At 43.4% G+C, this 13,352-nt stretch overlaps 1 protein-coding gene across 3 annotated transcripts; it reads left to right on the top strand.

The window, feature by feature from the left end:
* Positions 1-1,534: 1,534 nt before the first annotated feature.
* Positions 1,535-11,589, top strand: yars1 (tyrosyl-tRNA synthetase 1). Of its 3 annotated transcripts, none has more exons than XM_036555619.1 (14): positions 1,535-1,612; positions 2,393-2,476; positions 2,864-3,010; positions 4,177-4,352; positions 5,396-5,525; positions 5,829-5,909; positions 6,536-6,628; positions 7,502-7,637; positions 8,005-8,090; positions 8,431-8,566; positions 8,751-8,848; positions 9,717-9,910; positions 10,475-10,616; positions 10,719-11,589. In XM_036555619.1, exons 2-14 carry the CDS (start codon positions 2,420-2,422, stop codon positions 10,827-10,829), a joined length of 1,587 nt encoding a protein of 528 aa, XP_036411512.1. In that variant the 5' UTR covers positions 1,535-1,612; positions 2,393-2,419; the 3' UTR covers positions 10,830-11,589. The 3 variants fall into 3 exon arrangements, with proteins under 3 accessions (XP_036411512.1, XP_036411511.1, XP_036411513.1); XM_036555618.1 differs by having other exon boundaries at positions 2,384-2,476; XM_036555620.1 differs by lacking the exon at positions 1,535-1,612 and adding an exon at positions 2,143-2,190.
* Positions 11,590-13,352: the final 1,763 nt, after the last annotated feature.

Raw genomic sequence — 13,352 nt, 5'->3', positions numbered from 1 at the left:
ATGTATCATGTATTCTCAGTTATGGGAGAAGTTCCGACAAGGTCTCATTTTGAAGACTGGTTAATTTTTGTACTGTGGTCACCATAGTAAATGTATTCTAACCAGCTGGACCTTCATTGATAAAACAATTCAGCTGTGAGTATGCAGTTGAATCTTCATACTGTATGCATTGCATAAATAACAGTCGATGCACCAATATTGTTGCATACAATACCTTACATACATGTCATGAACATGAAATGAACATGAGTTTTTTTTTTTTTTTTTTTGTAATGTTTAGTTCAATAAATACAAACCTGGGATTTTTTAGGCCCAGGGGTTTCTGGTGTAGCCAATGTTTGTTTGACTAATGACTTTTATTCCAATAAACTTTAGTAAACTTAAATATATTTTTTTTACAGACATTGATGTGGACACCTTTTGCCAAATGTATACTGTATTTTTTGCTCTGTGCAAATGGGAATAGTTTTATTTCTGCTTAAAACCATCAATGGATTCTACAGTATACAGTTGTATACATTGTGTATATGTATTGCATGTATATACATGTATAACTTGTAAATATATTTCACTTTTTGAAAGATGTCATTACTAATTGATATGTACATTTATGTAGTGATTTAATTTATGATTAAATGTTAATAAATACTAATTGATATTGACCAAATGTGTCTGTGTACTGCTTAGATCTAAGTTTGTCTGAAAGATAATCAGTAGTTTAGACTGAAGTCATTGGCAATAAAAACATTTTCTGCTCTCCATTATTAGAATAATTGAGGTTCCAATGCACTGTAAATTGCAATAAACTGAATGATATGGCTGTAACCACATATTTAACTTCTTATTTGTAAGAAAATAAATAAATGGTGGTGTTGGTCATGCCACTGTAATGTCACAGCCTAATAATGTCTGTACCAAATGGACCAGTCTCCACAACAGAAATGCTTGCTTCATACATGGTTCACATGCCCCAAGTGTGGAGGTAGTTGGCACTAGGGATGGAATGTTTGGCACTTTGCACTATATAATTAATTGTTTAATTCAATAAGATCAGTCAAGATCCCCCCCCCCACCCCCCCCCCCCCCCCCTCCCCTCCCCTTCCCCTTCATCAGAGGCCCCCTCAGCTTGAACATCTTCTGCATTACCGAGTGGGCCAGTGCATGGTAAAATAGTAAGGGGAGGCAGTTACGTGGGAGGTTTGAAATATTTACCCCCCTTCTTTACTCAGCATCTAGCAACATCGGCATTCTATGACAGACTGAAGTTTACGTTTCGTGGTTGTTGCTGCCAAGAATTTTAAGAGAAAAGAAAATATTCCACCATAATGAGTAAACGCGCAGGATATAGGGGAGAGGGGGCGGTTTTCTAAGCCAGCAGCATCAGTGTGGCGGGCGGCGCGCTCCCGAGCGAAGGGAGCTGACGAGAGGGCGCGGATTGGAACGGACCCCTATATTCGAGGATCGGTTTCATCATGCTCGATGATTTTTTCCTTCCAGGCTTTGTAGTCGATCATAGATATTTGCACAGCGCTGATGCAACACATTGACACAGTGCACACAGGCGATCGACCGGCATCGGCACGTTGGGGAAATCTGTACCAGTGATTGAAATGTATGTAACGAGTTATATAGTATTACACAGGAACTGAGAATACTGTAATACTAGGATATTGACATTTTCACACAAATAGAGAACTAAAGACAAATTATATAGCAAAGTCTGATCATATAGCTAGCTAGCCATATGCAGCAGGCTAGCTAACTCGTGTTCTTCAGCTAAGTTAGCAGGCAGTGCTGTGATCTAGTTAAACCTGCCATTGAACGGATGCAGAATTATTTTTATGTGATGTATTCAAGTGTCTGTTTTGAATTTCGCCAAGTTTGACAGATTCAGCGTTATGGTTTCGATTTACGTTAGCCAGATAGCTTGAGGAAGTGTTAAATGATCCAATGCGTGTATCTGATGTTACGTCAGCCCGAAGCAGGTTCCTGACCGGTAAAACATGAATGTTTACTGATGTTCTGCTAAGTGCGACACATACGTGGCAGTTATTTAGTCAGACATAAATTATGTCTAGTTAGAGCATACGAACTGTAGGCTCGCCAGTTAGCCGGCTAGCTGCCTGTTTTAATTTAATATTAGCTGCTAGCTAAACACCCATTCACCACTCAGGGTAACTTGTTAGCAAGGTATGTAACAGTATTTAGCTAGAGCGCTGACTAGATAGTGGCTAAAAGTATTTGCAAGCTGTAACAGTATTTTAGTCTGCAGCCTTGCAAATGAATGGAGGTAATGAAAGATGGCAGTCACGAGCCCTACTGCAGTGGCAATAGCTCTAGCTACAGTACCGCGTTTACCAGCTGTTCCCTTCTTTTCCCTCAGTCTCTTCAGCTACTGCGGGTGCACGAAAAAGCGGCGATGGGGGAGCAGTTGAGCCCAGAGGAGAAGTACCATCTCATCACCAGGAATCTGCAGGTTTGACGCAGCTTCTTTGCTTATTTGGATATTTAACAACGGCTGCGATTGGTCCTGTAGAAATCCCGATATGGGGTAGCGCCCTGGACATTACGTGTTAACAGGTGTTGTGTATAATGTAATTACTCATGTTTTGGCTTCAAGGGTACCTGCACAGTAATGGGCAAGTTCCAGGAGTCCATTTTGTTTAATTAGATGGATCACATATAGGATATTTATATATGGGATACCTGTCCATTATCCAGAGCTCCATGTGTGTGTAGTCTGGAAGAAAGGTAGCGAAAACAGCAGCTGTGAAGATGTTGTGGTTCTTTTGGAATATGTCCCCCATCCTCCTGTACTGTCCTGTGGTCTCACAGGCCTCTTCCTGCTTCTTTGTGTTTCCAGGAGGTTTTGGGCGATGACAAGCTGAAAGCCATCCTGCAGGAGCGAGAGCTGAAGGTTTACTGGGGCACAGCCACCACTGGCAAGCCCCACGTGGCCTACTTTGTGCCCATGTCCAAGATCGCCGACTTCCTGAAGGCGGGGTGTGAGGTGAGTGCCACGGAGGTCCCTCGGAATTCTGGGAGCAAAGCGAACAGAGCAGCCATCCAACCCTATAAACCCTATCTGCCCAGTGCTGGCCAGAAGCAGATGGGCTCCCCCTCTGAGCCGGGTTCTGCTCAGGGTTTCTTCCTGTTAATTAGGGAGGTTTTCCTTGCCACTGCTGCCTTAGGCTTGCTCTCAGGGGGTCTCAGGTCTGGGAACAATGTAAAGCTGCTTTGTGACAACTTGTGTTGTAAAAAGCCCTATACACATAAAATTGAATTGAATTGAATAAACCCTTGGGAGGGTCAGTGGGGAGTGTGATGCTACTTTCAGGGGAAAGATCAGGAATATTTTCCCATCTTAAGAATCGGTGTTAAGAAATAGTTTGGGCACCTGACACGTGATGAGGAAACTGGTGACAGGAATGCAGCCAGCAGGGGACGGGGACGGGGGCGGGGGGAGTGTAACTTCTTTCACTTTCACCTGCAATGACAGTCTGTTTTTTTGTTTGAGCAAGACACTTGGTTTGGCCTAGTAAAAGTGCAGCTTTGTGAGTGGAACTCAACATACTGTATGAGTGTAAGACCCTTTCTGTATGGTGAGTGGCGCATTGCTGAAAAGTGTAGCTTGGATGCCAATGCAGTTAGTTACCACATCTAGTGTCTTTGGTGGCACACTGACTTTACGCAGCAGGTTGTGATACTCTTTGTGGAGTGGTAAGACAATCATGTGCACATTGGCAATGGGATTATAAAAAAATTGCACATGGTTTAGCCACTTTTATTTATAGTGGATATCTCTACTGTTTTTAGGTAGCTATAGCAGCCTATTTCCCTGTAATATACAAAGATCACATTACAATCACAGCTGTACTGCTTTAATAACCCTGACCTTACTTGATATAGCCAGTTATGTAGATGAATTATTAAGATACCCTTTCTTTGCACGATACATTTGAAGCAGCCCTGGCAGGTTAAGGTTCCACGCTTCTGTGCAGGTTGACTTTAATACTTTCTCCTGGCTTTTTGAATATAGTGTTTATTCTCCACAGCATTGGCTAGTATTAACAGGATACATTATTAATCATTGAGGACCGGATGGAATTGCCCCCCTCCCTCCCCACTCTCCAGCTCTGTGTTGCCACCCTGACCCTTTATACGCCCCCCCTGCAGGTGACCATTCTGTTCGCGGATCTGCACGCCTACCTGGACAACATGAAGGCCCCCTGGGAGCTGCTGGAGCTCCGGACGCAGTACTACGAGCAGGTCATCAAGGCCATGCTGGAGAGCATCGGCGTGCCCCTGGACAAGCTGAAGTTCATCAAAGGGACGGACTACCAGCTCAGCAGGTGAGGGTTTCAAAGCCCCAGGGGTCACCCTTTTCCGAGTTAGGAAATGTCGGAATTATTAATGGTTTGGTCTTATTTGAATTTCTTGGTGTGCCGCTAGAGATTGGATCTTTTGAAGCCTGAGCAAGCTGTTGAGCCACAAGCAGTTCTGTGTCAGTTATGCAGAGCTTCTTCGAGATGTCATTCATAATATTACATTCAAAAGACTACCTATATGGTTAAATGCCTAACCCTGCGGAATGCACTTTTTGTAATTCGCTCTGGATAAGAGCATCTGCTAAATGAATAAACTTAACTGCAAGCAGATTCGTATTCTCTCACAAAACCAGACAAATAAAATAATTATGCTTTACTCATTGTGCCTGTACTTTGAACCCTTTTGCAAACTTTGTGCTTCCGCAGGGTTATGAACAACAACTCACCAACAACGAGCACAAAAGCTACTAATCGTTTCAGACTTTTAAATGTAGGAACACCGGACAGGCTCATGCTTTCATGTCTTCACATGGTACACAGTTATCACGGAATTGGTAGCTGCGTTGAGGATAAGGCAGCCAGGTAGCGCTGCTGACCTTGGTCATTGCAGAAGAAACAAAATGGCAAAAAGAGTCCAAGCCATGTTCCCTAAGTCCCCTTCACACACAGCTCTTCTGGCTTGGCAGCCACAGTAACAAGAGTGTACTCGTTACTGTAGTGCTTGTTCTCACAGACATGTATGACTGGAGCAAGGACGCACTGAGAATTGATCTTGCATGTTTCAGGTGACTGAGAGTGGTGCCAATGCAATACCACAGCTCTACTAATGCTTGAGGCATGTTTGCCCGCCACAAATCGCACCTTACCAAACCTGCCTTACCACAAATGCATTGTTTAAAGACTGGATTGGTGAGGCTTAACAAAACAGTGACAGGTTTTGTTTTTGTTTTTCTTTTGTTCCTGACTTTTTCCTCAAATATGTAGCAGTACTTTGAGCTCATTGTAGCTCTACAACATTTTTGTCTGTAAATATTCTTTACAAAATTCATTCTGACTAATCCCCCCAGAGAGTACACCTTGGATGTGTACCGACTGTCCTCCATGGTAACAGAGCACGATGCCAAGAAGGCCGGAGCTGAGGTGGTCAAGCAGGTGGAGCATCCACTGCTGAGTGGGCTGCTGTACCCTGGACTGCAGGTACTGACCTATACTATACCTTAAGCACCTCTACAGGTACTGACCTGCACTATACCTTGAGAACATCTACAGGTACTGACCTGCACCTGAAGAACTAATACACCTGCATCTTTACTGCATCTATAAATCTTATTATATCATATCTGAATGTATTGACACCCACAGGCACAGACTAACCTGTTGCTTCTGTAGCCTCAGCTACACTTCAAATGGCAGGCGAAAATGACTGATTAGATGAATGACACTGAGTAGGTGATTCTTTCTGAGTAGTTTGTCACATGCCTGCCTTCTCCTGTACTGTAGGCCCTTGATGAAGAGTACCTGAAGGTAGATGCCCAGTTTGGAGGTGTGGACCAGAGGAAGATCTTCACGCTGGCAGAGAAGGTATGAGAAGAATTATGCTTGTGTAGAGTGGAATAGCTTCATGTCAGTATCCACAGACAGCCCTGATCACTGCTTATGATATAGTTTGGTGTGTGACTCCATGATGCTGAATCGTTGATGGTTGTGTTACATGTACTCAGTTTGTTGTTGAATAGTATAGTTCTAGGTTCATATCTACAGTACACTCTGTATTGTACAGTTTGGGATGTGACTTTGGGGTGCTGAATGGTTGATTATTGTGTTATACTTAGTTTGTGTTGAATAGAATAGCTTCAAGCAGGATCCACAGATAGCCCTGATCACTGCTTATGGTACAGACTGGGATCATGGGACTCTGGAATGCTGAATCGTTGATGGTTGTGTTACATGTACCCAGTTTGTGTTGAATAGTATAGTTTTAGGTTCATATCTACAGACAGCCCTGATCACTCTGTATTGTACAGTTGGGGATGTGACTTTGGGGTGCTGAATGGTTGATTATTGTGTTATACTCCGTTTGTGTTGAATAGAATTGTCTCACATCAGCATCCACAGACAGCCCTGATCACTGCCTATTATACAGTTTGGGACCATGTGACTCTCTGATACTGAATCATTGGTGGTTGTATTGTGTGTTTTTCTCTCAGTACCTGCCTTCCCTGGGGTACGCCAAGAGGATCCACATGATGAACCCCATGGTCCCAGGACTCACAGGGGGCAAGATGAGCTCTTCAGAGGAGGTGAGGAGCTGATATTTCACTACATGTAACTTGAAGGTCCACTTCCATCAGGGCACCTCACTTTTAACTAAAGTCTTATGCTTAAAAGCTTGAAATTTGTTTCTTAGACAAGTGTAAATGGTGAAGTTGATGCCTGTGTATCAGTTTGTCTCCAAAAAAAATAATTAAAAAAAATATTTTTGGCTACTTTGAAGATTCTAAAATATAACGCAGTTTTGATTTGTTTAATACTTTTTCAGTCACTGCATAATTCCATTTGTGTTATTTCATAGTTTTGATGTCTTTACTATTATTATGAAATGTGGAAAATAGTAAAAATAAAGAAAAACACTCCTAGGTGTGTCCAAACTTTTGACTGGTACTTTATATGAAGAAGAGCTTGGTCTCATCTCATCACATCTACTGCCATCTCTCTATGTGATTTCTGTGGCCAAAGCATCATCGCTCTTTGAAGTAATGTCTGCTATAGTTTACGTTGTATCTTTGAAACGTGCTGTATGTGAATTGCTTTGACATTTTCTTTCTTAAGAGTGACATCAAATACAGTCTAAAGAGTATGTTTGATTCTGGAGCCTTTCTGTTGACATGAACGTTAATGCTGTTTAACGGAGGTTGGAAAGAGACACAGCAGTGTGGCCCTTGGCGTGCTCTGGTATGTTTCGTTGCTAACATACAGAGGGATGCAATTCACGCAGCAGCTGCACAACTTTGCTTTCATCCGCTTGCGTTTGAAAGTTAAACCATGCACTTGGAGTAAAGGGCGCACAGTAGACTTGTCATGGTTGGTGTCACCTCCGTTGTTGCCATAGTAGTTAAGTACATTTTATCACAGGTGTTCCCTGACTTTCTCCCTGTTGTTCTCCTGGTCTTCAGGAGTCAAAGATTGACCTCCTGGACAGGAAGGAGGAAGTGAAGAAGAAGCTGAAGAAGGCCTTTTGTGAGCCGGGCAACGTGCAGAACAACGGGGTCCTGTCCTTCGTGAAGCATGTCCTCTTCCCCCTGAACTCAGGTGAACTCTGGTTTGCCTGTAACTCTATTACAGCAAGGGTGCCCCCTATAGGGAGTAAGAGTTGGTGCATCAGACAAGAGATAACGGGCTTATACTATAGCAGTGTGGTGTATTGGTAAACAGAGTTCATAACCCGAAGGTTGCTGCTTTGATTGCCAAGTTAGCCACTGTGGTTGTACTATTAAGGCAGGGTACTTAACCTGAATCACCTTAGTAAATATCCAACTTCATTAATGGGTAACATATAAAAATGGTAAGCTATGCAAGTTGCTCAAGATAAGAGTGGCTACTAAGGAAATGGAATGAATATAATCACCTCGGTGTGTAACTGACATGTTGGCACTCCCATTTCTTTCTGCGTTCACAGAGTTTGTCATCAAAAGAGATCCGAAGTGGGGAGGAGACAAAGTTTACACAGTCTATGAGGAGGTGGAGAAGGACTTTGCCGAGGAGGTAAATCAGTTTAAATCAAAACAGCTGTGATCATCCCCCAGGGTTATCTTCCCCTCATTCCCTCCCTCACAGTAATAAAGCACAGCGCGAGCACCGTATGTAGTGGGAGTTGTTTGTGTGTGTGTGTGTGTGGTCAGCCAAAGCATTGGCTTGGATATGTGGAACAGTGAAGTAATTTAAAAGCGTCGACATCACTGTAGATAAAGAATCCCTTTGTTTAAAGCCAGCTGGACCGTATCTTAATTTTAACTCTGGACCTGTCACTCACAGTACGCTCAGGCATGGTTCATATCCTGCCTCACCCGACCCCTGACCTTTGACCCCTCTCGCCAACCTGCAGGTCATTCACCCAGGGGACTTGAAGGCGTCAGTAGAGGTAGCCTTGAACAAGCTGCTGGATCCCATCAGGAAGAAGTTTGAGAGTCCGGAGCTGAGGAAGCTGACGAATACTGCCTACCCCGACCCCTCAAAGAACAGTAGGTGGAAGAGCCAGCTGATCAAATAAAGGACACTCATGAGCCATGCAGTCAGAGACTGAAAAACATTTCCTTCATAGTCAGTGAACATCAGTGAAATATGTAGTCTAAGGTCATCACTCTGGCTTGGGAGTGAAATGCTGAAATGTGGTTCTGAGAAGCACTGTCATCTTTTTGCCAACAGAGGGAGCACCGAAAGGAAATCCTAAAAACTCGGAGGAGGAAGACGTTGTTCCCTCCAGACTGGACATCCGAGTGGGCAAAGTGATCAGCGTGGAGAGGGTGAGAGAGAAGGGCAGGGGCGTTGAGACACTGCAGTCAACCACCTTAAAGGACAACACGCCAAATAAGCCATCTATTCAACATATCTAAACCCTCAAATCAGCATGTTTCATTAAAGCATTACCTGAGTAGAGCACACATCACTCAATATTACATCCCATTACTCAGTCTTTTCAATTTGTATCTCCTTGAAAGTTGACCACTTGCTCAGTCTGTAATTCCAAGAATCTTTCTACTAAGCAAGCACTGAGAAAGCCACCATCTAACATCTTCATTGTATAATTAGAGAAAAAAAGCCAAATCATCTTTGTTCTCATTTGAATGTGAAATGCCCTCAATGCTGAACATATAAAACTTTTTTGTATTTCTTATTACATTCTTAACTGTGATATTTTATATCTAGATAAAGTGGAAATGTTCTTGACAAAATAGCCACTGTTCTTTGATTAGCTTCTTTCAGTGACGTCTTCCTCTGTTTTTTTTCCTTTTGGCTGTGTTGTATTGCATCTATCCTAACTCCTCCTCTGATTGGCCCCCATTGATGTCTATGTTAATTCATGTAAAGATTGGTTTGTAAGCATCAGTGCCTCTCTGCACACTTCCTGTTGGCTCCTCTGTACCATCAGTTTCCTTCTTGTAGCCTTATTGGCTGTGTTGTGTTGCCGATGTTTGCACTCCTCCTCTGATTGGCCCCCACTCATTTATTCATATGAAGATTCTAGGAAGGTTCTAGAACCTTAGTGTCTCTCTCTTTCCAATTGGCTCCTCTGTACCACCGCTTTCCTTCTTGTCTTCTGATTGGCTGTTGTGTAGTGTTGTGCTGCTGCCCTTTGCCCTCCACCTCTGATTGGCCAGTCTCTCTCCCCAGCACCCGGACGCAGACTCCCTGTACTTGGAGAAGATCGACGTTGGGGAGGCGGAGCCGCGGACGGTGGTGAGCGGGCTGGTGGCCTACGTGCCCCAGGAGGAGCTGCAGGACAGGCTGGTGGTGCTGCTGTGCAACCTAAAGCCTCAGAAGATGAGGGGGGTGGAGTCCCAGGCCATGCTGCTGTGCGCGTCCATGTGAGTCTCCTCCTTCCACTGCCTTTTTCCCGCCTCTTTCTTCTTCTCCACCCCTTCCCCTGCGCCCACCCTTTCTCCTTCCGCTTTTTATTCTTCCTGTCCTTCCCCTCCATTCTCCCCTTCCCCTTCATATTTCCCCATGTAACTTTTTTATTCCCTGCGGTGTAGCATAGTGGTAAGGAGCAGGGCTTGTAACCGAAAGATTGCCGGTTTGATTCCCTGCTGGGACACTGCCATGGTACCCTTGGGCAAGGTACTTAACCCACAGTTGCCTCAGTAAGTATCCAGCTGTATAATTGGATAACATGTAAAAACTGTAACCTTTGTAAGTCGCTCTGGATAAGAGCGTCTGCTAAATGACAGTAATGTAATGCTTCCTCATTTCCTTTCCCTCCCTCTCTCCTATCCATGCTGTTCTTCTGCTGACTCTGTACTGCGTCTGCCATCTCACCCTCTCCATTACCCATCCCCTCTACAGCCTGTTCGCCATCTGAGATACGCAGGATATGTTTAGAGAACTAACTCCTCCTTTCCCTCTCTCTGATTGGCTAATTCTGCGCACAGTGAGGGGGAGCCCAGGAGGGTGGAGCCACTGGACCCCCCAGAGGGCTCATCGCCAGGGGAGCGCGTTTTCGTGGAGGGGTACGATGCAGGCAAGCCAGACGATGAGCTCAAGCCAAAGAAGAAGGTGTTCGAGAAGCTACAGGTAACAGCAAGCGGCAACATGAAGGCCAACAGTTGCCAGCTGTTCTCTTATAGGGAATGTTCCCCAGTGTTTTGACTGGGTTTTTTCTCATCCCACTTCCAGGAGGACCTGAAGATCTCGGGCGAGTGCGTGGCTCAGTGGAAAGAGAAGGACCTCATGACCAAACTGGGACAGATCACCTGTAAAACACTGAAGGGAGGGAACATAAGCTAAATATGCCCCCCCCCCACTGCCAGCCCACATGGATTCTCCAATCTCCATGACAGCCTCATATTTACACAGCCAGACAGGGCCAATCACAAAAGAGGGGTGTATACAGCAACAGAGAATCTCCGGTGTAATTAAATGGATTTGTGGTCCATTTTTTGTTTTTGAAGTTAATCATGGTTATTGCCTTCTCAAATTTATTTCTTTCCATTCACATGTACAAAAAAAAAAAAAAAACAGTCGTGGAATAGCTTATCAAAGCATCTTGGGGTACCGCTGTAAATATCATAGTTCCAATGTGACTGTAAAATGGGTTACATTTTACTTTCACTGTATCTTATCGAGCAACACGTACTATTGTAATCCGCATACTGTATCTGCAATGTGAGAAGTCTTCCTTCTCTAGAACTGTTGTCTTCATTAATCTGAGCATCACACCCTTCCTTGGACAATAAGCAAGCCAGTCTGACTGCAGCTCAAGCCCTGTCTCTAGTGATTCTTATCTTAATGCCATTGACCTCAAGTTCAGGTATTTCTCTTTTTATTTACTTACGGGATCATCCAGTAATCTGTAACCTTCAGGAACGCTCTGTGTGTGAATGGTTGTACCGGCAGGCAGTAGAACGGTGTGATGTAACGGAATGGTCCGTTGTCATAGGATGTGCCACGGTTATCTCATTGTTGTGTCACCAACTGCAGGGCTCCATTGTAACAGTCACTGATGTCACTACTTCTCGAAGGATCATCTGTACATTATTAAACAGCTGCAAGACTCCTTATGCTTGTTTGAGTTTTTTTTTGTTTCGTGAAATCCATGATATCAGCCACACAAAACCGCCGCCTGTCTTTGAATCACTGCAGAAATTCTAAGGGGGACCAGTCTTGGGGTGGTCCATTTCTTTTAGCCTTCAGAAAAAAAGCTACCAACAGACTAAGATGGAAGATTGCAGGGCAGTTAAAATGTTTCCTAACCAAGCTTGAAATGCGGAATGTACACCACTGAAAAAGCTGAATAAATCAGCTTGGACTTGCTGCTTTTCACACACACACAGCATCTCTCAGGTTATCCCAAACATCATATGAGTGTCTAGACCAATCGGGAGATTGGGGAATGTGCAAACATTTATGTCAAACTAAAATCAATCAAGCTCTTATTTGGAAAAAACAGTTTCACAATAGAACACCTGCAGCTTTGGACTATTTGACTGATGGTCACTTTAACATAAACTTTTTGAACACAAGTAAAACATTTCATGGAAATGACAAGATATAAGTTCTAAAGCATTTTATTTATACTCTTTTTTTTTCTTAACAAAGACATAGCAACTGTACATTATTATTGTTATATTTTCAATATTAATTTTTATATCTCCAAGGCAGAAGGTATTGCAGGTTTCAGACCATGGAAAAGGATAGCCTGTTCTCATTTACATAGTTTTGACAGGGCAGTTGTGCAATACTGCATCAAGATAAGATTTTCATCCAGTGGATACACAGTAGGAAAAGAAAGAGGATTTAATACTTGTAGCAAAGAGTAAAACCCTGGATAAACAGTCACCTGCAGCCTAGCCTCTATGAATGAGTTTGCCCATTTGGGAGAGACACTTAAGTATTTATGATGTAGGAAACACACCCCTTCATCTCTGACAGCAAATAGAATGACGGCTTCTTGACATGATGGACATGTGATTGTAATGGCTTACTCCTATTGGCCAGGAAAACCAGGAAGAATCCTTTAGACTGACATGCCCCTGGCACCTAGTGGACTGGCTGCATCTCTCCCTGCTGTTGTCTGAAGGACAGTCCCAGCATTGCTTATTGAAACATCAGGTACGTTGGCAGGTGTATCGCAGACGAACAGCATGACAGTGGGGAAGCTCAAAGTCGTCCACTGTGCAGGTGTGCTGGGAGAAACGCCCTGCAGGTAGCCCAGCACAATACTGTGTTATAGCTCTGCTCTAACACCAATCTGTCAGGGGCACCTGGCTTTCCATGATGCGTCTTAACTTTCAAAATGAGCAAAATTATTTAAAAATCACCTTGTGATGAAAATGTGTTTGAATAGTAGAAAAACTGAAACAAAAAAAGATCCATATAGAAGCACTAATCATACCAACACATGGGTTTGATATGAAAGTATGCATATTGATTTGAAGAGAAAACTTGCATACATTTACATGTGGTCAGAATTACCTGAATGCTACAAGCCAGGCTTTCTGCTGCTCTAGCTACGTGCCCGCTCCTGACTAACAAACTGTCCGTCAGACTGAGCATGCACAGTGGTGAAGACCTTTTTTTTTAAAAAAAAAAAAACACATTTGATCAAAACATCAAATCGAGCAGGTTATCTGACAGACGGACAGAAAGAGTAGTCTCTCTGTAGCTACAACAATGACAACAGTCATGATAACAACAGACATGAAAACAAACACATACAAAAAAAATGAAAGGAGAATGTCATAAATATTCTGAAATATCCCAATCAATGTGAGTATATTGTTTCAGTGGTAGCAGTCTTATAATGCCTTG

Source organism: Megalops cyprinoides, chromosome 21 (assembly GCF_013368585.1).
Source record: "Megalops cyprinoides isolate fMegCyp1 chromosome 21, fMegCyp1.pri, whole genome shotgun sequence".
Lineage (NCBI taxonomy): Eukaryota > Metazoa > Chordata > Actinopteri > Elopiformes > Megalopidae > Megalops > Megalops cyprinoides.
The sequence above is the reverse complement of the archived record's forward strand: the minus strand, read 5'-3'. Positions and strand labels throughout refer to the sequence as shown.